The sequence below is a fragment of the Opisthocomus hoazin genome, chromosome W (genome assembly GCF_030867145.1).
Source record: "Opisthocomus hoazin isolate bOpiHoa1 chromosome W, bOpiHoa1.hap1, whole genome shotgun sequence".
Lineage (NCBI taxonomy): Eukaryota > Metazoa > Chordata > Aves > Opisthocomiformes > Opisthocomidae > Opisthocomus > Opisthocomus hoazin.
The window spans coordinates 37994170-38019931 of record NC_134453.1 but is presented as its reverse complement, the minus strand read 5'-3'; the positions used below and the strand labels follow the sequence as shown (position 1 = coordinate 38019931).

Genomic DNA, 25762 nt, shown 5'->3' with positions numbered 1-25762 from the left:
CTCTCCTATGAGGAAAGGCTGAGAGAGTTGGGGTTATTCAGCCTGGAGAAGAGAAGGCCGTGGGGAGACCTTATAGCAGCCTTCCAGTACCTGAAGGGGACTTACAGGAAAGATGGGAAAAATCTTTTTAGCAAGGCCTGTTGTGGTAGGACAAGAAGTAATGGCTTTAGGCTAAGGGAGGGTAGATTTAGACTAGATATGAGAAGGCTGAGGGGGGACCTTATCGCTCTCTACAGCTACCTGAAAGGAGGTTGCAAGTGAGGCAGGTATTGGTCTCTTCTCCCGAGTAACTAGCAATAGGACAAGAGGCAATGGCCTCAAGTTGCGTCAGGGGAGGTTTAGATTAGATATTAGGAAAAATTTCTTCACGGAAAGAGTGGTCAGGCATTGGAATAGGCTGCCCAGGGAGGTGATGGAGTCACCATCCCTGGAGGGTTTTAAAAAACGTGTAGACGTGGCACTTCAGGATATGGTTTAGTAGGAATGGTGGTGTTGGATGAATGGTTGGACTTGATGATCTTAGAGGTCTTTTCCAACCCATGATTCTATGATTCTATATCTGCTCTGGCATGTGGTCCTCTCCATGGATTGCTGGGGAACAACCTGCATCAACCATGGTCTTCTCCACAGACTGCAAGGGAATCTCTGCTCTGGTGCCTGGAGCACCTCCTCCTCCTCTTTCTTCTCTCACCTTGATATCTTCAGGGTTGTTTCTCTCACATTTTTTCCTCACTGCTCTTTCTCACAACAGCTACGCAGTATTTTTTTGCCCTTTCTTAAATATGTTTTCACAGAGGTACCACCAGCTTCACTGACTGGCTCAGCTTTGGCCTGCAGTAGGTCCATTTTGGAGCTGGCTGGAACCGGCTCTGTGTGACATGAGGGCAGACCCATGTCTCTTCTCACTGATGCCACTCCTGCAGCCCCCTTGCTGCCAAAATCTTCCCACATAAACCCAATACAATTACTCAATGCATGTCCTAGCATCTTAGCCTGGACTATCAGTGAAAGTGGAATTTAATCTATGAATTAGTTGAGGCACAACGTAAGCATTGCTTTCCTTCTACCAAATATATTGAGAGGGTCACTAACAGCTAGGAGACAGAAGTGATTTCTTAAACCACAGATTTTATATTGCTTACAGATCTACACTAGAAACTGAGCAATTTAAGAATTTTTTCTTTCTCTAAACCTTCTACAGGCTACAAAGAGGATGCAGGCTCTCTCTTCACAAGGAGCCACATGGACAAGACAAGGGGCAATGGATACAAGTTACACTGGGAGAGGTTTCATCTCAATGTGAGAAAGAAATTTTTTACAGTGAGAAAAATCAATCACTGGTACAACCTCCCCAGGGATGCGGTAGAATCCCCATCACTGGAGGTTTTCAAGATGTGATTGGACAGGGTGCTAGATAATCTCATCTAGGCTCCCTTTCCCACAAAAGGATGGACAAGATGATCTTTCGATTTCCTTTCCAACTCGGGCTGTTCTGTAATTCTATGACCTGTTCTGCCCTCACATCAGAAGTGAGAAATGTGTGTATTAGCTTCTCAGCCTTCCAGTGCACTATTCTGAAGTTAGTGATGGTGACCATCTTTGGTAGAGGGATAGGAAGGACACTGTAAGTTGTGAGAGCTTATCTGGAGGAAACTTCAATGCAGATTAATCAAAGCTCTCATGCCAACTTAGTTTCAGAATCACAGCAAATCTCTTTTTAAAGAACAATTAACTACTTGCAATTTGGAAAAAAAATTACAACTTCTTATAAACAATGCAGTCTTCCTAATGATCTACTTATGCTATTTATAGCTATATAGAAAGAGGGATAGCTATAGGCAATGTTCAAATGAGTGCTGGATGGATACTCCCAAGACTGGGAAAAAAGGCAGCAGTGATACTGCAAGGGATGACCTTGAATGTATCAACAGTGTCTACAGAGCTCTGGGGACAAGGGCAAAAGGCATGGGGCCCAAGTGGTGTTCTCCTTGATCCTTCCAGTGAGGGGGGATGGCACAGCTAAAAGTAGGTGCATTCAGCAGGTCAACACCTGTCTCCAGAGGTCCCTTCCAACCTACAGTATTCTTTGATGTGTCATGGGGGAATTATGAGAGATCACATTCCGGCTTTGGGAAAATGAAGTATACAAACACATAAAAAGGATTTGGGTCACATTATTTTCAGCAAAAAAACTTTTTTTTTTTTCTCCTAATAAAAAATGGGTACAGTCAGTACATTTTAGTACAAACTGTAAAGGGGTCTGGCTCATAAGTGAGTTTGTCAAGATGAAAAAGACTGGGGCTCTTGGTCCTTGTCTGCATCATGCTTGGAGGTGTGCTTGTAGCAAACGCAGACATATCTAGCTCCAGTTTAACTTGCTTGGCTATCAATAGTAGTGAAGCCATTGAATGGGAGCTACTTGTGGAAGTATGTCCAATGGTCCCAGGATTCCCTGTACATCTACTGGGGAGAGCCACTACTAGCACATTAAAACAGCCAACTTGATTTGAGACCAGTTCAACATTTTGTCATGTGCTGTATTCATACATTTGACTACTGTATAAATATACCCCAAAACTTGTAGCTGTGACAAATGCACAGTGTTTTGCACAGTTGTTGCCAAGAAAAACATAGTAAAGGGACAGAGAACTGTTTTCCTCTATATCATAAATTTGGATCTAATCTTAGAGTAGCAGCAGCAGAAAGTAATTCCTATCTATCAGCTGTTTGGAGAGGACTTTCTATCAAATTGGAGAGCAACCCTTGTCTTCGTCAATATTAATTTAAAAACTCCACCTGGGCCATGGCTAGTTTCCTAACCAACAACTTTAGCCCAAAAGACCAAGAAATTAAAGAATCACAGAATGGTAGGGGTTGGAAGGGACCTCTGTGGGTCATCTAGTCCAACCCCCCTGCCAATGAAGGGTCACCTACAGCAGGCTGCACAGGACCTCGTCCAGGCGGGTCTTGAATATCTCCAGAGAAGGAGACTCCACAATCTCCCTGGGCAGCCTGTTCCAGTGCTCCATCAACCTCAAAGTGAAGAAGTTCTTCCTCGCATTCAGCTGGAACTTTCTATGCTTCAGTTTGTGCCCCTTGTCCTGTCACTGGGCACCACTGAAAAGAGTCTGGCCCCATCCTCCTGACACCCACCCCTGAGATATTTATGAGCATTTGTAAGGTCCCCTCTCAGCCTTCTCTTCTCCAGGCTAAACAAGCCCAGCTCCCTCAGCCTTTCCTCATAGGAGAGATGCTCCAGTCCCCTCATCATCTTCGTAGCCCTCCTCTGGACTCTCTCCAGTAGTTCCTCATCTTTCTTGAACTGGGGAGCCCAGAACTGGACACAGTACTCCAGATGAGTCCTCACCAGGGCAGAGTAGAGGGGCAGGAGAACCTCCCTTGACCTGCTGGCCCCACTCCTCTTGATGCACCCCAGGATCCCATTGGCCTTCTTTGCAACAAGGGCACACTGCTGGCTCATGGTCAACTTGTTGTCCACCAGGACACCCAGGTCCCTCTCCACAGAGCTGCTCTCCAGCAGGTCCACCCCTAGCCTGTACTGGTGCATGGGGTTGTTCCTCCCCAGGTGCAGGACCCTGCACTTGCCCTTGTTAAGCATCATCAGGTTCCTCTCCACCCAACTCTCCAGCCTGTTCAGGTCTCGCTGAATGGCAGCACAGCCTTCCGGTGTGTCCACCACTCCTCCCAGTTTTGTATCATCAGCAACCTTGCTGAGGGTGCACTCTAACTCTTCATCCAGGTCATTGATGTTCCCCTCTGTCCGGCAGTTGTGAGATCACACATGAAGTGTTGTGTCCACTTCTGGGTTCCCCAGTACTAGACAAACATGGACATACTGGAGCAGGTCCAGCAGAGGGCTACTAAGATGGTCATGCCTGGAACATGTGACATACGAGGAGAGGCTGAGAGAGTTGAGTTTGTTCAGCCTTCACAAGAGAAGACTCATGAGGAATCTTATTGTTGTCAACAACTGCTTAATAGGAGAATGTGGAGAAGATGGAGTTGGACTCTTCTCAGAGGTGCACAGGGACAGTATGAGAGGCAATGGACACAAGCTGCAACAGGGGCAATTCCAGTCAGGTTTTTTCCAGGAGCGTGGTCAAACCCTGGAACAGGGGCCCAGAGAAGTTGTGAAAACTCTATCTGAACAAGGCCCTGAGCAACCCGCTTTGAGCAGGGGATTGGACTTGAGACCTCCAAACATCCCCTCCAACCTAGTCTGTTCTATGACTATAGTTATTTAGAGAAGATTTCTCACCTACAAAGAAATGCACTGCATCAGTGTTTATTTTTCAGTCATGAGAATGTTTGAATAACTCCTACGCTCCAGATCTTGTAAAATGCTCAGCTGTTACTGTGGATCTATTAGGTATAAATTGCAGGGTTTCAGTAGCAGTGGGTTGCAGGGGTGACCTATATGGAAGGAGGCCATGAACTGCCTTGTGCCAGTCACAGCCAGTTCCAGCCAGCTCTGAAACTGATGTAAACAACCCATCACATGCTAAAATTTCAGCCAGTCAGAGAAGCACATGGCATCTCTGCTCAAGCATATTTAAGAGATGAGTAGCAGCTGATGGAGGAAGAAAAATGGATGGGACACATGGAAAAAGACATTGCTAGGGACATGGCTGGAGATGCACCCTTGGAAGGAGGTGCTCCATGCCAGAGCAGACACATCCCCAAAGGGACTGCAGCCTGTGGAAGAACACAGAGTAAGAAGCAAGGAACAGTAGAAGCTATTACACAACAACCCCAACCTTCTGTGCCACCTGACACCACATCAAAGGAACTGTTAAGGACTGAGGGTAACCTGACAAAAACAAGGGAAGTTGAGACTTGGAAGAAGGGAGGAGAAGTGTTTGACTGAAGCTGAGTCTGGAGAAGGGAGAGGAAAAGTGTTTCCCTAAGTGTTTAATGGTTTATGTTTTCTTCCTTCAATACTGAATCAGTAATTAAGTTTGTGTCAACTGGCAATAAATTATATGAAGTAAAATTCCCTGAGTCGAGACTGTTTTGCCTATGAAAGTATTGGTGGAGAATACAGGCAACACTCACTACAACACTACTCAACTACACAATGCCCTTATGTTCCTTTAACTATAGAGGGGCGGTCTGGGGGGATTTTACATGTGTTAGCTCTGTTGGACACTGGAGATGAGGTTACTGTATTACATAGTAATATTAATAATAAATAAGCCACATCACAGATCTGTGGATCGGGGAGAAATCTGCCCTCTGTCCTCCAAGGTTACCTTAACAATAGAAAACACCACACCATTTACCATAATGGTGTTAATTGCCCCAATTAAAGAATATATCTTGGGTATTGATGTGTTGGCTGGATGAACAGTTGAAATTTTAAATGGTCGCATCTGCTTCGGAACTTTGCAAGTGGGATTTGCCGTTCGATCTATAACTGTCTTGCGTGGATTCCCAAAGTGGGATCCTGTTGTGCTGTCCGTGCCTACCAATGTGGTAACTGTAAAACAATATTGTATTCTGGGGGGGGGGGGGGGGGGGGGGGTTACTCAAACTGTTCAGGCACTTTCAACAAGCGGGAATCATTATGGAACCATGACTGCTTTTAATAATCCTATTTGGCCTGTTTGAAAACCAGACGGCACTTGGAGAATGACTGTAGATTATATAGACTGTAGATTATTGTAGATTGTTGGAATGGAAGGATACAGGCTCTTTAGGAAGGACAGGCAGGGGACACGAGGAGGGGGTGTCACCCTCTATGTCAATGACCAGCTGGAGTGCATGGAGCTCCACCTGGGGATGGATGAGGAGCCAAGAAAGAGCTTATGGGTCAGGATTAAATGCAGGGCAGGGACTGGTGACGTTATAGTGGGGGTCTGCCACAGGCCACCCGACCAGGAAGACCGAGCGCATGAGGCCCTCTATAGGCAGATAGGAGCAGCCTCACCTTCACAAGCCCTGGTCCTCATGGGGGATTTCAATCACCCCAATATCTGTTGGCGGGACAACACAGCAGGGCGTAAGCAATCCAAGAGGTTCCTGGAATGCACTGATGATAACTTCCTTCTCCAAGGGATAGAAGAGCCAATGAGGAGAGGTGCGATGCTGGACCTTGTTCTCACCAACAAGGAGGGGCTGGTGGGGAATGCGAAGCTCGAGGGCAGCCTTGGCTGCAGTGACCATGAAATGGTGGAGTTTAAGATCCCTAGGGCAGCGAGGAGGGCACACAGCAAGCTCACTGCCCTGGACTTCAGGAGAGCAGACTTTGGCCTCTTCCGGGACCCTCTTGGTAGAGTACCGTTGATAAAGCCCTGGAGGGAAGAGGGGCCCAAGCAAGCTGGTTAATATTCAAGTATCACCTCCCCCAAGCTCAGGAACGATGCATCCCAACAAAGAGGAAGTCAGGCAAAAATGCCAGGTGGCCTGCATGGATGAACAAGGAGCTTCTGGACAAAGTCAAGCACAAAAAGGAAGCCTCCAGAGGGTGGAAGCAAGGGTAGGTGGCCTGGGAGGAACAAAGAGAAATTGTCCGAGCAGCCAGGGAGCAAGTTAGGAAAGCTAAAGCCCTGATAGAATTACATCTGGCCATGGACATCAAGGGCAACAAGAAAAGTTTCTATAGGTACGCCAGTGATAAAAGGAAGATCAGGGAAAATGTGGCCCCTCTCTGGAAGGAAATGGGAGACCTGGCTACCCGGGACATGGAGAAGGCTGAGGTACTCGACGACTTTTTTGCCTCAGTCTTCACCAGCAAGTGCTCCAGACACACCGCCCAAGTCGCAGAAGGCAAAGACAGGGTCTGGGAGAATGAAGAACTGCCCAGTGTAGGAGATCAGGTTTGAGACCATCTGAGGAACCTGTAGGTGCACAAGTCAATGGCACCTGATGAGGTGCATCCGTGGGACCTGAGGGAATTGGCAGATGAAGTTGCTAAGCCACTCTCCATCATATTTGAGAAGTCGTGGCAGTCCAGTGAAGTTCCCACTGACTGGAAAAGGGGAAACATAACCCCCATTTTTAAAAAGGGTGAAAAAGAACACCCGGGGAACTACAGGCCGGTCAGTCTCACCTCTGTGCCCAGCAAGATCCTGGAGCAGATCCTCCTGGAAACTGTGCTAAGGCGCATGGAAGATAAGGAGGTGATTGGGGACAGCCAACATGGCTTCACCAAGGGCAAATTGTGCCTGACAAATTTGGTGGCCTTCTACGACGGGGTTACTGTGTTGGTGGATAAGGGTCCAGAGGGACCTTGACAGGCTTGAGAAGTGGGCACATGCAAACCTCATGAAGTTCAACAGGGCCAAGTGCAGGGTCCTGCATGTGTGTCAGGGCAATCCCAAGCATAAATACAGACTGGGCGGAGAATGGATTGGGAGCAGCCCTGAGGGGAAGGACTTGGGGGCGTTCGCATCTCAGAAGGCCAACCGTATCCTGGGCTGCATCAAAAGAAGCATGGCCAGCAGGTCAAGGGAGGTGATTGTGCCCCTCTACTCCGCTCTGATGAGACCCCACCTGGGGTACTGCATCCAGTTCTAGAGCCCTCAGCACAAGAAAGACATGGACCTGTTGGAGCGGGTCCAGAGGAGGGCCAAAAAAATGATCAGAGGGATGGAACACCTCTCCTATGAGGAAAGGCTGAGAGAGTTGGGATTGTTCAGCCTGGAGAAGAGAAGGCTTCAGGAAGACCTTATAGCAGCCTTCCAGTACCTGAAGGGGGCCTACAAGAAAGCTGGAGAGGGTCTTTTTACAAGGGCATGTAGTGATAGGACAAGGGGTAATGACTTTAAACTGAAAGAGGGTAGGTTTAGTTTAGATATAAGGAAGAATTTCTTTACTATAAGGGTGGTGAGGCCCTGGAACAAGTTTCCCAGCGAAGTTGTGGATGCTCCCCCCAGAAGTGTTCAAGGCCAGGTTGGACAGGGCTTTGAGCAACCTGGTCTACTGGAAGGTATCCCTGCCCATGTCAGGGGGGTTGGAATTAGATGATCTATAAGGCCCCTTCTAACCCAAACCATTCTATGATTCTATGACTGTAAAGAATTGAATAAAGTCACCCCTCCACTTGCAGTTACGGTACCAGACATGGTTACTCCTGTAGAAAAAATCCGCAAAGATTTACAACCCTGGAAAGTGGTAACAGATCTTGCTGATGCTTTCTTTTTGATAGCCATTGCTTCAGAAAGCCAAGACCAGTTTGCCTTGACCTGGCAACAAAAGCAATATATTCTCCAAGTTTTGCCTCAGGGATACAAACACGGTCCCTCCATTTGCCACCAGATGATAGCAGCTGATGTAGCACTATGGTCAGGTACCATTACTGTTTACCGTTATATTGATGATCTACTGATTATGACAGAGTCACAACAAGAAACTGAAGTAGCTGCCAAATCCCTGAAAACACATTTGCAAGACCGTGGCTATGCAATTAATCCAAAGAAAATACAGGGCCCTAGTTCTATTGTACAATTTCTGGGAATGGTTTGGCATAGACAGATTAGAGAAATACCAAACAAGGTACAGCAAACAGTCTAGCGATTTCCTATACCAACCACAGTAAAAGTTACAGACCTTCTTGGGACTTTTAGGGTATTGGAGGACTTTCATCCCACATCTGGCAGTATTAATACACCCTCTGCAGAAATTAACTAGGAAGAAGGCTGTTTGGCAGTGGACCAAGCAACAACAAGAAGCCTCTCATGCCTAGAAAAATGATTTGATTGAGCATGTGCAATTATACACTCCTAGGCAAAGATATCCTTTTGAATTAGAAGTAACAATTCTAGACGATATAGTCTTGTGGGGTTTGTGGCAGGTGACTGGGTTGAAAAATCGGAAAGAACCTGTAGGATTTTGGTCCAAGGCATTACAAGGCTCCGCTATACAAATGGAAAAGCAAATTTTAGCTGTAGTTTGGGCACTACAAGAAACTGAAAGAATCATAGGCCAAGACAGCATTACTGTACACACACCCATACATATTCATGGATGGGTTACTGATGATTCCGTTAGGGCCCATGTAGGGGTAGCTCAGGCAGCCACACATTGGAAGTGGAAACATTATTTACAGCAACGATTTCTACCAAGAAAACCACATGTAACCACTCCACACACCACTCTTCTAGGAACTGTATCATTTAATCATATGCCCACACTAGGGGAAACTCTTCCCCTTGGAGATATCCCTACATCTCCTATGGAGGAGGCTCCCTCTTATGACGAGTTAATAGAAGAGCACAAAAAAGATGCCTGGTTTACCGATGGAAGTGCAACACCTCCAGTACAAAACATGGTAATGACTGAAATTCTCCCAGATGGTATCTCTCCCAAAATATTAACTAGAGGGGAAATGGAATTGTTTACACCGATGGATTGCATGGCGGGACCGTGACCTATTAGTCTAGACATGAAGATTCATATAATAACCCCTGAGAATGCCATATGGTTCTGTACCCCAACTTCTCCTCTTATTTTGCATCCTTTGTTGATATCAGATTCTCGAGTTCTTGTATTTCAGGTATCTTTGCCAAATACCTGTGCCTCATCTAGAGGAGATAGCATTGGAAGGGTGTTATTGGTGCCGTGAACCCAACATCGAATTAAAGTTCAATCTCAAAAAGCACAAGCCATAGCTCTCCAAGCTGTATGGGCAATTACCCCACATCAGGTTATCAAACCTGGAATAATATTAGCTGACGGAGCTGGTGTATGTATTACTGGAAGGAGATGACAATCCTATTTTCCTCCCCTATCATAGGTTGGCTCATCATGCTTCGTACTCTTGTACTACAAGCACATGCCCTGGATACATTTCCACAAGATCAACATGTAAATCAGGTACTCCAGTCCCTTAATCATCATTAATCACCTCCCTTGACCTGCTGGACATTCATACTCTCGATGTCTGACTCTCCTCCTTTAGACTGAATGCTTGAGCTGTAACTGATGAAGATGGTTATGATATTTATTGATTAAGCGATACACTTTTAAGTTTTAAGAAACTTTAATTGGCTAACAAACATACCACTGCTGTATATTAAGTAATATTCATTCACAATTATACCACTGCAAGTAACAGAGTTACAATTATACTGGGTTTTGTTAGAATTATTATTGATACACAACTATATTACTTTAAAGAAATCTTGTAAATCACACACATAAGCACTAATAACTTGCAATTCTATTGCCTTTCCTCCTGTGTTCATTATTAAGGTACCCATCTATCCCCTCTAACAAGTTTATCCCTTCTTACTCCACCCTCCCATATCAAGTCTTTTGGACATAGAGAGTCTGGCGGGTTGCCCAAGGGAGTTCCCTTCAGCAGCCCAGGAGGCTTGGGTCTGCAGGTCAGCTTCACCACTGTCTGTAGGCATCCACACTCCTACCATCACAAGATTCTCCCCTTCTTTGTTCTCCACCTGATTTTATGCCTTATTCCCCATTTTTTTTCTTTTCCTGAACCCACCTTTTCACTATCATTGCACCTCCTTTTGTCTGCCCAGACTCCTCCCAAATAAACAACCCTTCCCTAATTACTTTTTCCTCAATGGTCCCAATTCTGTGTGTTTTCAACACTGTTACATAGGCAATTTGAGGCCAAAATGGTATTACTGATTGTCATAGGTTTGCATGGCAAGGTTTTGGTAGCAGCGGGGCTATAGGGGTGGCTTCTGTGAGAAGCTGCTGGAAGCTTCCCCCATGTCTGACAGAGCCAATGCCAGCCGGCTCCAAGACGGACTCACCACTGTCAAGGTTGAGCCAATCAGCGACAGTGGTAGCACCTCTGTGATAACATATTTAAGAAGGGGAAGAAAAAAACTGCAGAGAGACGGCAGAAGAGAGAGGAGTGAGACTATGTGAGAGAAACAACTCTGCAGACACCAAGGTCAGTGAAGAAGGAGGGGAAAGAGGTGCTCGAGATGCCGGAACAGAGATTTTTCCCCTGCAGCCCGTGATGAAGACCATGGTGAGGCAGGCTGTCCCCCTGCAGCCCATGGAGGTCCATGGTGGAGCAGATATCCACCTGTAGCCCAATGGAAGGCACCCCATGCCGGAGAAGGTGGATGCCTGAAGGAGGCTGTGACCCTGTGGGGAACCCGTGCTGGAGCAGGCTCCTGCCAGGACCTGTGGACCCATGGAGAGAGAGGAACCCACACTGGAGCAGGTTTTCTGGCAGGACTTGTGACCCCGTGGGGGACACACACTGGAGCAGTCCATTCCTGAAGGACTGCACCCTGGGGAAAGGACTCACGCTGGAGCAGCTTGTGGAGAACTGTCGCCCATGAGAGGGACCCCATGTTGGAGCAGGGGCAGAGTGCGAGGAGTCCTCCCCCTGAGGAGGAAGGAGCGGCAGAGACAACGTGTGATGAACTGACCGCAACCCCCATTCCCCATCACCCTGCGCTGCTCGGGGGGAAAGGAGGTAGAAAATCGGGAGTAAAGTTAAACCCGGTAAGAAGGGAGGGGTAGGGGGAGAAGGTGTTTTTAAGATTTGGTTTTATTTCTCATTATCCTACTCTGATTTGATTGGTGATAAACTTTTTCCCCAAGCTGAGTCTGTTTTGTCCATAATGGTAACTGATGAGTGATCTCTCCCTGTCCTTATCTCGACCCACAAGCCTTTCATAATTTTATTTTTTTTCTCCCCTGTCCAGTTGAGGAGGGGGAGCGACAGAGTGGTTTTTGTGGGCATCTGGTATTCATCCACGCTAAACCATGACAGTTTTTTTGGCACCCCAGATGGGTCCTGAACCCATGACACTGATACACTTATCTGTCTTATCCCAACTCCCTTCTGACTCTATGGTTCATGCTGGTTACATTTTGTTTGCATTATATGCTTTTTGTACAGAATTATCTTACTTTAGCCTTGACTCCCCTACCTAATTCCAATTAAGCACAAGCTGTTTCTCATCTTATGCACAGACATCTTGCTAACCAGAGGAAAAATATAACCCATTTTGTGCTCACACCCTGTATGTGTATCTGCCCTTGAACAGTTTTCATCACAGTCATGGTTTCCATAAGGGGCTTTAGGTGGTTTTGTCCACAGCACCAGTCACCACATCATAGAAAGCAGTGAGGTTGATCAGGCATGATTTGCCTCTGGCAAATCCATGCTGGCTGTTCCCAATCACCTTATAAATTTGATTGACGGTGGACTATTTCCTCCTTCAACACCATAAATGCTGCTTCAGTTTTGAAGGCATGTGTTGCTTCAACATAACTGATGAATCAGCCAACGTAGAGGATGACATTCAACATCTCCAGGACTTAATGCATCAAATGAAACAATCTACTGGTGGTACCTGGCTGGCTGAGGGTTTTAATTCCCTGACAGGATGAATGGGATGCCTGATTCAAAGCATTATTGTAGAGATATGTTTATTCCTTTTTCTATATGTGTTTATCGTGTGCCTCTGTAAATTACTCTGCGCTACACCCCGCAAGCCCAAATGGACACTTCCAGCTTTGCCTGCCCCAGCGGAAGTGGTCTCTTGAGCTGGGGGGTGGAATGTGGGATAATAACTGAAGATTGGCGAGGAGGATTGTAAACATGCTGTGACTTGCAGCTGGGGATGTTGAAAAACACATATATCATACTAATCATTATTTAGTCTTGTGCGCTTGACAAGTAGAACATCTGTGTTTAGATAACACAGGCCTGTGATAGACCCAGAGGCACCTTATCGACCACGCTTGAGATTCCTGCCCTGCTGTGGGAAAGATCAAAGCACAGTGGAAAACTATGCCTGCGTGAATCCCTGATATACAGGCAAAAACAGCAGGTTCGGTAACACACGCTCTCTAGCAAGGGCCGAGCTCCGCAGTGCCTCTGTTCCTGCTTGTGTGTCTCTGCTCAGGTGCTGCTTCAGGGATCCTCCGTTTCGCGAGGTAACAAAAATAAATTTACTCTTTGCATTTGATCCGTGGTTTTGTGGTTGTTCCTGCGTCTTGCCTGTGTCGGCTCACACAGATGTGACATAGAGCCTGCCTATGTCAATGGAGTGACCTATATGTACCATACTAGATGGAGCATGCCAGAAGAACGGTGCAAGATTAGCAGCATGGCCAAGGATAATACTGAGGATCTGGCAGTATGATTAACCTTGAGAAAAACATCAGGAAAGAAAGGGAATTCTGCGTACCGCCCTCCTACATGTTGGGACTTACGGATGTTGTTGAAAGAAAAGGAAAAGGATATGACACAGCAGGATGGAAGGCCCTTTAGAGATCTAACACTGCGAGCTAAGGAATTGCAAGAACAGGGGAGAGGTCAGAGTTCAGTTAAACCACTGCCTTCTCCTACCTCCATCTCTGGACCACGTACTCTTCTGACAACTGGTAGTAGTCAACATGGATTGACCAAGGGGAAATCATGCTTGACCAATCTGATAGCTTTCTATGATGGCATGACTGGCTGGGTAGATGAGGGGAGAGCCGTGGATGTTGTCTACCTCGACTTCAGCAAGGCTTTTGACACTGTCTCCCATAACATCCTCCTAGGGAAGCTCATAAAGTGTGGGCTGGATGAGTGGACAGTGAGGTAGACTGAGAACTGGCTGAATGGCAGAACTCAGAGGGTTATGGTCAGTGGAGCAGAGTCTAGTTGGAGGCCTGTAACTAGTGCTGTCCCCCAGGGGTCAGTACTGGGCCCAGTCTTGTTCAACTTCTTCATCAATGACCTGGATGAAGGGACAGAGAGTACCCTCAGTAAGTTTGCTGATGACACAAAACTGGGAGGAGTGGTGGATACACCAGAAGGCTGTGCTGTCATCCAGGGAGACCTGAACAGGCTGGAGAGTTGGGTGGATAGGAACCTGATGAGGTTCAACAAGGGCAAGTGTAGGGTCCTGCACCTGGGGAGGAACAACCCCATGCACCAGTATAGGCTTGGGGCGGACCTGCTGGAGAGCAGCTCTGTGGAGAGGGACCTGGTTGTCCTGGTGGACGACAAATTGACCATGCGCCAGCAGTGTGCCCTGGTTACCAAGAAGGCCAATGGGATCCTGGGGTGCATCAAGAGGAATGGGGCCAGCAGGTCGAGGGAGGTTCTCCTGCCCCTCTGCTCTACATTGGTGAGGCCCCATCTGGAGTACTGTGTCCAGTTCTGGGCTCCCCAATTCAAGAAAGATGAGGAACTACTGGAGAGAGTCCAGCGGAGGGCTACAAGGATGATGAGGGGACTGGAACATCTCCCCTACGAGGAAAGGCTGAGGGAGCTGGGCTTGTTTAGCCTGGAGAAGAGAAGGCTGAGAGGGGATCTTACAAATGCTCATAAATATCTTAAGGGTGGGTGTCAGGAGGATGGGGCCAGACTCTTTTCAGTGGTGCCCAGTGACAGGACAAGGGGCACAAACTGAAGCACAGGAAGTTCCGTCTGAACATGAGGAAGAACTTCTTCCCTCTGAGGGTGACGGAGCGCTGGAACAGGTTGCTCAGAGAGGTTGTGGAGTCTCCTTCTCTGGAGATATTCAAGACCTGCCTGGACAAGGTCCTGTGCAACCTGCTCTAGGTGACCCTGCTTTGGCAGGAGGGTTGGACTACTGGACTAGATGATCCACAGAGGTCCCTTCCAACCCCTACTATTCTGTGATTCTGTGAACTGGTTTGAATTTACTGCACCGGGGTGCGTGTATGGGGGGTGCTGGTCTGGCAGAGAATGGGGATAACTTAATTTATTGGACTATCTAGTTTGGGTGGCCAAGCACCCCTTTGCCTCAACAATATGGTGCCCTAGCGGATACTGGCACTAAGTGCCCCTTATTGCTGTCATTGTGTAGCAGTGAAGTGTAGTCATTCATAGAACTGGAGGAGAGACATGCCTAGCTCTAGTGGAAGGGAACCTCAGTTTGAATAGACAGGATTGGTAACCCTTGCCTGCTGCCACTGGCCCTACTGCCCCTGCCATCCTCAGGACTGAGTTTTTCAACCACTGCAGATGGACAGATAGGACAGGAAAGCTTTGGATTTTTGGAATGGGAAGAAGTGTGGTTTGTACAGGAGGGAATCAACTGCAGCACTCCTTACTGACCCCAATGTCGTTGCATGTACTCAGATAGACCCAGCTGTCATTCCCTTGGCAACTCAATTAATTTGCTGAAAGCAGCAGTAATTTGCTGTGTGTAGTGTACGCAGAGTTTATAATGTATGTATATTAAGATTGTGATGATTTTGAAAGTAGAATTTATAACAGATGTATGTTCAAACAGTCCTTAAATATGTGTTTCAGAGAGGTAAAGAGTGGAATGTAAAAGGGTAAAGGGTTTTGGTAGCAGAGGGCTGCAGGGGTGACGTGTGCAGGAAGAGACCATGTACTCCTATGTGCCAGTCATAGCCGGTTCCAGCCAGCTCTGAAAATGATGTAAACAATCCATTCCATGCCAAAACTTGGCACACCTGGTGAGCCTGCAACCCATGGAGGGACCCATGCTACAGCAGAGGAAAATGACTAAAAAGCAAGGAGCGGTGAAAGAAAATGAGTAAGCAGCAAGGAGCTGCAGAAACCATTGTGCAGGTGACTCCAACCTCCCTTGTGCCACCTATCACCAGATCATAACCCAGCAAAAACAAGGGAAGGGCTGAGACTAAGAAGCAGGGAGGCATTTGATTGAAGTTGAACCTGAAGAAGGGGGGAGAAAAGGTGTTTCCCTGTTTGTTTAATCGTAGGGGGTTTTTCCCCTCAATACCTGAATCAGTAATTGAGTTTGTATCAGTTAGCAATAAGTTAAGTGAAATAAAATTCACCGAGTTGAGACTGTTTTGCCTGTGACAGTGGGCTGGTGACAAATTCCAGTATTACCTATAGTATTACTATACAAGTCCTTTCTGACACATCCAAGGATAGCTAAGCAGATCCAGGATAAGCATGCACTTATGCATGCCTGTTTACACCCCCACCTCCAATGCACCAGACTCAGTAATTATTTAAGAAAAAAAAAAAAAGTTTAATCACTTCTCAGACTCACATCTTTGCACCTCTTCAGTGGTTTCATTTTATATTTCACACCACACAGCTCAAAGAAAGTACACGTATATGAGCCAAAAACAGATCTGGCTCTCTGTGAGTTGATTCTGTAAACCGACAGTCAAAAGCCCTTCTCCGACAACCCAGAGAGCTGAAACCAGGCACAAGCCCTGCAGGTGCAGGCACTGGGTACGTAGAACGCCCCAGCAGTGGGTCATGCATGCTTCCACCTAAGGTTCAGTCGATCAACGGAAACCCACACCTCTGGCATGTGCGGCCGACCACCACCACCCCCCCCAGAGGAAGGAAGGAGCACATGGAGCCCCGTACAAACTCAGAACAAGAAAACGGCATGACAAGCAGTACGGGGAGAGATGTACCTGCGTTTCCGACAGGCGCTGGATAGATGTGAGAGTCAGTTCCCGTTCATCATCCTCAACCGAACCAGGACCCTGGAAGGAGGAAGACCACAACGCCATCCTCACCACAAACTACACAATACCGACAGAACCTCCCCAACCCTGAACCGGATATTCCTGTTGCTTGAGGTTGTTACAAGTTTCCCCGGAAATGACACTACACACTACCTCCAATGTCAGACGTAAGGCTTATTTCCCCTCCCTCGCCCTGCACGTTACCCCACCACTGGTCTAGGTCACGTGGGTAGAGCTGGCCCTGCCTCTTCCGAGCTAGGGGAGTTTCAATTCAGTGTGACGTGGGGGGTTGGGGTGTGCGTGGTCTGTTTATAGTTGAGCCTGTTTTGTTAGATCAGTGACTCTGAAAATGTTTCTTTGTTTTCTTTTTCAGAGTTCCGTGGAATTTTTCTGTAAAGATGGAGGGCCAGTTAGTAGTCTTTGCTCATCTTCATCTAGAGGCTACTCCAGGAATTAATCAAATGTGTATATACGCACAGGTCTGCTCTAGTGTTGTAACATGTGCGTGCAGGTTCTTTGAGGGTATATGCAGGTACCCAAAGGATTGCCTGTGCAGACAGCACTGCCAAGCACGTTATACACATACCGTTAGGCTGGCAGACGTCCGAGTTTACGTTTCTCCCTCTTCTCTGCCACCGCGAGCAGTGCTCAGTGAGAGCTCCCTGCATTGCGCGCCTAGTTATACCGAGCTGCAAAATCCCCGTGCCGGCAGCCATGGCATTCTGGCATGGAATGTTTGAATCTCCATAGCAACGCGATGCGTCCCCGTGAGATGCCACAGTGGCTGTAGTGGCAGCTCAGTGAGCTGTGCGCAGGGGCTAGAAAGCTGCCGGGGTCTTTTTTGCGCCCCCTCCTTCTATATCCCCAACCCCTTGAGTTGCTAGGACCTTCCTCCCCCCTGTGGCTGGCACCGGGACCAAGATGCCTTTGATGTAGTTAGTGAGCTTCAGATTCACAACATGAAGTAGGAGCCATGTCCGAGAGAAGGAACAGGGAGAGCATGGATGAAGTTCAGGGACGGGGAAAAGGAGCTAGGGGAATGCCTGAAAATTCTACCTCTGATACAGGTATGATAAGGTCACAAAAAACTACCTTCAGTACTGCAGAACCCAGAAATACAACGCTCCTGTGAAATGCAAGAATATACACACATCTCTATGCATTTATAAATAGATGTGAGTGCATGTATATATGTACGTATGTACATACATGCATATATGCACCATTGAAGAATTTCTGTCACCAAGAGCTCCTGGTGGAGTTTTCCATTTTATAACAGCTTGGTTTCTATTTGGGAATGAAAGTTAAAGGAAAACAAAAGTTTTCCACCCTCTGAGGGGACTGTGGCCCATGGGCAACCCACACTGGAGCAAGGACGCTAAGAACCAGAGCAGCAGAGAAAAACCCACAAGAAGCAAAGAATGGTAGAAAGAAACCAATACTCACACAGTCCCAATCTCCTGAGCTGCCCATCACCTCAACAAAGGAATTGGGAGGGATGAAGTGTAAGCTGCAGTGAAAATAAGGGAAGTTGAGACTTGAAAGGGAGAGAGGAGGTGTTTGGTTTAAGATGAGACAGGGAAGGGGGAGGAAAGGTGTTTACTTAAGTGTTTTTGTTCTCTTTTTTCCTCAATACCTGAATCAGTGACTGGAAGTTTGTTAACCGACAATAATTTAAATTAAGTAGAAGTTCCCCAGGACAAAACTGTTTTGCCTGTGACTGACTGGCTGGAAAGCAGCTTTTCAGAAAAGGACCTGGGGGTCCTGGTGGACACCAAATTGAACATGATAGGGCAATGTGCCCTTGCTGCAATGAATGCTAATGGTATCCTGGGCTGCATTAGACAAAGCATTGCCGGCAGGTGGAGGGAAGTGATCCTTCCCCTCTACTCAGTACTGATGAAGCCACACCTGGAGTCCTGTGTCCAGTTCTGGGCTCCTCAGTACAAGAGAGACATGGACATACTGGAGAGAGTCCAATGAAGGGCCACAAAGATGTTTACGGGACTGGAGCACCTCACATATGAGGAAAAGCTGAGAGAGCTGGGACTGTTTAGCCTACAGAAGAAAAGGCTCCAAGGGGATCTTATTAATGTATATAGATACCTGAAGGGAGGGTGGAGTCAGGCTCTTTTCAGTAGTGCCCAGTGACAGGACCAGAGGTAATGAGCACAAACGGAAACAGGAGGTTCCATCTGAACCTAAGGAAACACGTTTTTTGGTGTGACAGTGACTGAGCACTGGAACAGGTTGCCCTGGGAGGTTGTGGAGTCTCCCTCCTTGGAGATATTGAAAAATTGTCTGGACATGGTCCTGGGCAACTGGCTTTAGGTGGCCCTGCTTGAGTCACTGTCCTACTCTATTTTTAACTGGCAATAAATTAAATTAATCTTCTCCAAGTTAAGTCATTTCTGCCCATGAATGTAACTGGTAAACGATCTTCCTGTCTTTATCTTGACCCATGAGATTTTCATCATATTTCTCCTCCTGACCTTACTGAGCTTACAAAAAAAGTAAGCATCCTATAGGTTTAAGTATTCTTATGATTTCCTGTGGTGAATGATTGCATGGACCCCAATCTGTGCTCGATCAGAATTGTTTTATTGCTCAAGTGAATACCTTATATACTAATACAATAGTTACTAGAGCCAATCAGCTTTGGATTTGTGGCTTTGCGGATGCCAGTTCACGGTTGCTGTTCTCCAGGATCTTTTGCAGCTGGATGTGTGAAAACAGCTTGTCTCCTGAGAACAGAGAAGGGAGGCACAGGATGCGCTGATCTTTCAGGGTCATGAGACAGTGCTGTTCTGTCTCAAGTTATACCATTTCCCACAATTTCCTGAACATGATTTTGTCAGATTATGCGATTAAAAGCTCCCCTCGCACACACAAAGGAGAACAGAGAGATAATGGTTGGAGGGGTGAGCCCAAATAATACTCTGTCTTGGCTACTCCCAGGCCCATCAAAGGCCTATCTCCATAAGCCCAGAGTGGTACAGAAGCACAAAGGCAGGTGGGGAACCCAAAGGACTGAGGAAGGGACACCCTGTTACAGGCTCCCCCCAGGGCTATACCAGGAGATCCTCAGCCCCAGTGTCCAGTTTTGAAACCCATCAAGATGAGTCAATGGGAGCAAATCTCCTGAGCACCTTTTTGGACTGAGGGGGATTACTGCCCAGGGTATGAGACATATTATGGGATCCAGGGGAAGAGCATTTTGGGATTGTGTAAGAACTATTACAGAATGTTTAGGGGAGGAAACAAAAGCAGGGAAAGGGAGGGATCTTGCTGATTTGGGGAGGAACAAGCTTGGGAAAACAGAGGCATAAGGGGATTAATACGTCATGTGTAAACAGTTTGCTGGTCAGTATTCTTGTCTGGCCATGCCTTGTACTCGGTAGTCTCTTATTTTATTCCATTTCTAACTGTTTTCCTGGATGAGAGTCTCTATTCTATGTGCATGTGTGTGTATGTGTAACCAGGGTGATAGAATCAGTTAACCATAAACATGAACAATGTTGCTATGTCCCTTGTACAGCCCTACCCACCTGGACATTAGGTCTGGGAACATAGGGTCTAGTCTCTAGGTAACCATTAATGCTAACAATAGTAGGTAATTGTGTTTCTGTCAAGAGAAAATGATGGAGTGTGGTTTTGTGAAGCAGACTGAAGAAACTGACCAGGTTTGCCAAGATTGCGAGCCTAGTAGGTAAAAGGTGATTCCGGCAGGGGGAGATCGCGACCACCGACTCACTGGCCCCCTACTCAAGTAATACCACCTACTCAAAAAGGAACAATGGAAGAGGGTGACTGAATCTGTGCAACCATTTATGTAGGAAGCGAGAAAAGTTTACAGCAATCGCCAAAGAGAATAATACTGAATATGCATAAATAAAATAAATATGTATATTTTTGATCTATATAAACTGCATGGAAAATGTATGAGGTATGCACGTTCGGTGGAATTATCCCCCGTGCATCCAGCGCTGCAATAAAGAATGCCTGCCTTTTAACACTACATTGGTGTTACGAGGTTTTATTCCCGGATTTTCGGTGACATACGGAAGTCTTACGGCCAGCAACTGGAGTGGGAAGTTAGAAGACCTGTGTGTCTATGTTGTCAGCAACTAGAGTGAGAGAGGGTGTGTGAGTGAGCTTATAATCACTAGCAAAGATCAAGCTGGACTAGCTGGTGAATAGGTGAAGTGGCCTGGGAGCCAGTTGTGTGTGTGTGTCTAAGGGCGAGACCATGGGCAGGTTGGCTACTGGAAGGACAATAGGAGTCCTAGCCAGTTCTCTGTGTGTGTGCCTCTTTTTCTGAGGGTGAGACCACAGTGGTCTCACAGTGGCTTAAAATCGACAGTAATGCTATAAAACAACAAATGTTTTCATCAAGAGAAATATGCCCTGAAAGACTGGTGGTCTGTTTGCTGAAAGCTTTGTTAAATGTGCTTGTAGGCTTTAATTTGTGGATTTCACGGCATTTAAATGTAATTTTAGAGGTAACTACTGCCATAGTCTTTCTTTTGCTTGCTCCTGGGTAAAATGGTCTAGCAGACAGTCAGTTTGTATATTGCTATTATGGCTAGTTCTATTTTTACCATTAAGCCACTGTGCATAATAAACAAAACAAAAACATTGAAGCTATATGAGCAGTGTTTTCACTGGCCTCTTGGCTGAAATTCGAAGATTTTTTCAAGTAGAGAGTTTTCTGATGTAGCATTGAAATGTCATCAAACCTTTGGGAGCTCCAAAGAGTTTCAGCTGCTAGTGAGCAGCAGGCTGGCACTGTAGAGAAACTGAAGGTCAGGATAAGGGTGACAGCCTATATTTTGCAGTCAAAGGGCCATCTCATTGTGCTAGTTTGATTATTGTGCCATTAACTTATTTTCTTGTTATTGTTCAGATCCAGTTGAAATAATTTTAGTTAAGGTAAAAGGTGTGATTGAATCTCAAGAGAAAAAGCACAGATCAGTTTTTCAACATATTAGTTTCCCTTGCTCTCATTTAGTTTTGCACAAGGGACGATCCTTCTATCCAAGCATTATTCTTTTGGGTTAGGCAGCCTGGCAGGAGTTGATAGAGAGTTGCCTGATGCTTTCTCATCATTGTTGCTTCTGTAGTCCCCACCTCAGTGCTCAAGGGTAGAGGCAAGTATAGTTTGCAGGTACTGCTCTATGATTTCACTGGTACTCTTCTAGAAGAAAGAGAAAGTCTGAAGATCTCAGCTCCTTTCTGTATACAGTGGAGGCCAGTGGCACTATCTTTCAGAATTGAGTGCTGGATGAGAAACTATACAACAGAGATAAAATGGATGGAGATGAGACGTGTGAATATGTAATGACTTCTTTCTGTCACTGGCTTTCTGACACTCCTCAGCACAGAATCACATATTCTTCAATTTTACTTTGTACCTACAAAGACCCAAATTCTACTAAATTTACTGTCTTCTTTGGGGAGGTTTCCAAACAACTTGTACATGTGTTTGTTCAGATAATTGTGCAACAATGAATTTCTGTCAGGGCTGAAACAAAACAATCAATTGAAGCTCAGTATCTGCGTCACCAAAGGCCCATTTCACTGAGATGATGTGAGATATCAGTGAAAAAGGATAAAGACTGCAAAAGTCATCCAAGATCATTACACTCATGATCCTTTTCTCCAAACACTACAAAGCTCTTCTGTGAGCTTTGCAGAGAAAAACAGCAGTAGCTGTCTAGACTAAGCCTGGCATCTCCTGGGTGCACATCAGAAAATGAGAACAGGCCACCATTTTTAGTCAGACAGAAGTCTTAAAATTGTTGTAGTAAGTTAACAAGATTTTTTATTGTAATGATAATAATGATTTGAGCATTCTTATTCATGCTGTCTCACAATACTAGAACAAGAAGAAACTGAAGATATTTAATAGCAGCAAATTGGAAAATACAAACAAAAATTCTTTTTTGTACAGTAATTGCCTTGTGATGGAGCTATACACAACCTATGGAAGAATAATCGCGAGAGTGCAGAGATCTGAGCAGGCCACATGGGAAAATAGTTATTGTATGCATGAGTGGATGAAAGGGTCAGGCTGGAAAGCCACCTGAAGCAGCTGGATGATTGTTTGTGACTGAAGACAGTCACGAGGGATGATTGTGTGAGAAAACTAACTCTCTGATTAGGGAGTGTGAGAAAGGAGGGAATCATCCTGTTTGGCCTCATAGCTCAGACTCGTATCTGTGGATATAAATATATGCTCTTTACTGCTAAAAATCTTCTGCTTCTCTCGCTCCTTTCACTTGCTTGCTTGCTCGCTTGCTTACTTGGCTTCAGAATAAAGGAAACTAGACTGGAGAAAAGAAAAAGTCCGACTGATTTCTTTGCAGCATTTTTTTTTCGCCGCATTTGGTGCCCCGCGTGAGACAAACGGCGATCACACAATCCGACAGGTGAGTGACCACAACCCTATACTGGGACAGTAGTGCTCATTGAACGAGATAGCTACAGGATTGTGTTAGTATGGGACAAACAATTTCTCAAGAGCATAAGCTATATTTAAAAGTTGTGCAGCAAGTATCACATGCTTCAGGACATCGTTTATCAGAAAAACAGTTTGGGCCAATTCCACAAGCTTGTACAGTGTTTGTAGATGGATCAGGAAAATCTCAGAAGGCAGTATTGGCGTGGAAGAAACAAGGTGAATGGAAACATAAAGTTCATATCACAGAAGGTGCAACACAGGTTGTGGAACTAGGGGCAGTGTTACATACATTAGAGTACTTTTGCAACAAACCTCTGAATATCGTCAGCGATTATGAATATGTAGTAGAAATAACAAAACAAATACCCTATGCTTTTTTAAAGGAAATACAGCAGAGATCTCTGTTTCAGATGTTTGTAAAACTAATAAGAGTAATTGAGTCCCAGAAACATCTGCTATATATAGTGCATATTCGATCATACACTAATCTTCCCAGTCCTCTTGCTGAAGGCAATGCCATGGCAGATTCTCTTACGGTGGCCTCTCTACAATTTGATTATGCCCGAGCATCACACTCATTTTTCCATCAAAATGCAGCTGCTTTGAGTAAAGAATTTAATCTTACTATGTCACAAGCTAAGGACATTGTCCATACCTGCCCTGAATGTCAGCAACTTGTCTCTTTACCCTCTAACATTGGGGTAAATCCCCACGGTTTGTGTTCAAACAAAATCTGGCAATCTGATGTAGCACATTACTCTCCCTTTGGGCTCCTCAAATATGTACGTGTTTCAATTGATACCTTTTCTGGTATGCTATGTGCCTCAGCTCATACCGGAGAAAAAAGGAAAGATGTACATGGACATCGGACATGTTGCTTTGCAATAATGGGAATCCTGAAAACTATAAAGACTGACAATGGCCCTGGGTATGTGTCTCATTCGACAGAACAATTTTTGCAACAATGGGGAGTTATTCATATAACTGGTATCCCTCATAACCCCACAGGTCAAGCCATTATTGAACGTGCACACAGCTCCCGGAAAAACATTCTTCAGAAACAAAAAAGGGGGAATATGGCACCCCAAGAACAATTAGATAATGTTATAAATACACTCAATTTTTTTAATCAATCAGCTCCACCCTTGTCTCATACAGCCACTGAGAAACATTTTCGTATTCCTGATTTGTTACTTCAGCGACCCAAAGTATCGTACTGAGATCCAGTGGCAGGAGGACAGTGGCAGGGTCCTGTAGAACTGATAATGTGGGGAAGGGGGTATGCGTGTGTTCTTCTCTGAACAGGCCCTCAATAGTTACCAGCAAAATACGTAAAGCCATATCATGAGCTGGAAAAATGCAACACAGAATCCGATGCCAGAGATGACAATGCTCACACTCAAGGAGCAACCTCCGAAATGGAAGCGGAAGAGATCCACCCTGGATGATCCTATTACATGTGGAAAACTGAAAAGATTACAGCAAAATGCAAGTACTATGATGACTACAGTGGGTGCACCACCCACTCCGATTAATACATTTTTGGCATATTTGGCAATTATCTCCAGCAGCACTGTAAGAGGATTTTGTTTTCTTACATTTGTATGTGTGTTGCTGTGCAAGGTCAATACACATATTGGGCACACATTTGAGGCCCACCGACGTTCCAGCCAGTTACATGGTGGGACACAGAAATTCCGATTGCTAACAATGATACACAATGGGTTTGAGGTACTTGGTTGCCACCTGAAGGAGCTCTGAAAAAGGGTACAGACTGGATTCAAGCTAATGATACTCATTCTTTATATACTGAATTTCCTCCTGTTTGTGCGGCAAATGAGCAAATACCATATTTGATGTATTTAGAAGAAAATTTTCACCTCTTTTATCAATGAGAGAATAAATGAGATGTAGTAGGTGACCTGACCTTTATCTCTATCCCTGGTGTGAGGCATGAGAACATGAGCCAAAATAGCACCCTATGACACCCTGTTGGATATCCGGTGTGACGAATGACTTCACGGACCCCAATCTTGTGCTCGATCAGAATCATTTTATTGCTCAAGTGAATACCTTATATACTAATACAATAGTTACTAGAGCCAATCAGCTTTGGATTCGTGGCTTTGCGAATGCCAGTTCACAGTTGCTGTTTTCCAGGATCTTTTGCAGCTGGATGTGTGAAAACAGCTTATCTCCTGAGAACAGAGAAGGGAGGCAAAGGATGCGCTGATCCTTCAGGGTCATGAGACAGTGCTGTTCTGTCTCAAATTATACGGTTTCCCACATCTCCCCCTTTTTTGTTTAGCCAGACACTGTTGATGACAAGAGCTGACATAATTCGGCCTTCAGCTTGCTACCACTTTCTCAGAAGCCCACACAAACTACAATACTAAAAACAGACATAAGAACACAAATGCTAATAAAAAGACATAGAGATGTGAAGTGCATGCCATAACCTGCCGGGTATAAAGAAGGGTCAAATTAACCTGAGAATGATACATATTGATGGCAAATCTTTTATCTAACATATGGACATAGATTGATTCACTTGCACCCAATTTTCTTTCTGTGTGGATGGTGGGACCCAAGCACCGCCTGACCACAACATGTCATTATTGCCAATTGGAGGGGATGCATCCAACTATGTCAAGGGTTAAAATAATGGAGGATCAATGATACAAGCTCAGTAAATTTGCACTTGGGTTATAGGTATACTCATCACACATACAAACATCCATAACATTTAGTATTGGGTATTCATATTAATCACCTAAGCTAAGATCAATGTATCTAAGGGTATAACTCATTAACTATATACAATACCTGCAGAGCTCACCAAACCAAAGATGCAAAGGCAGTTACTTAGTCCAGACAAATCCGTTAGATCACAGA

The 25762-nt window shown here is 45.6% G+C and overlaps 1 protein-coding gene across 5 annotated transcripts in view; it reads right to left on the bottom strand.

Annotated features, from left to right (window-relative positions):
- Window positions 1-16487, bottom strand: part of LOC142365705 (hsp90 co-chaperone Cdc37-like 1) — a 63550-nt gene extending 47063 nt beyond the window's left edge. For all 5 annotated transcript variants that reach the window (XR_012766574.1, XM_075446769.1, XM_075446770.1 and 2 more), the window contains exon 1: window positions 16351-16487. Coding sequence is in view for 4 of the 5 variants with exons in the window: in XM_075446769.1 (XP_075302884.1) it covers window positions 16351-16449 (99 nt within the window). In the remaining variant the exon portion in view is untranslated. The remainder of the gene's footprint in view (window positions 1-16350) is intronic.
- Between the last annotated feature and the right edge of the window lie 9275 nt (window positions 16488-25762).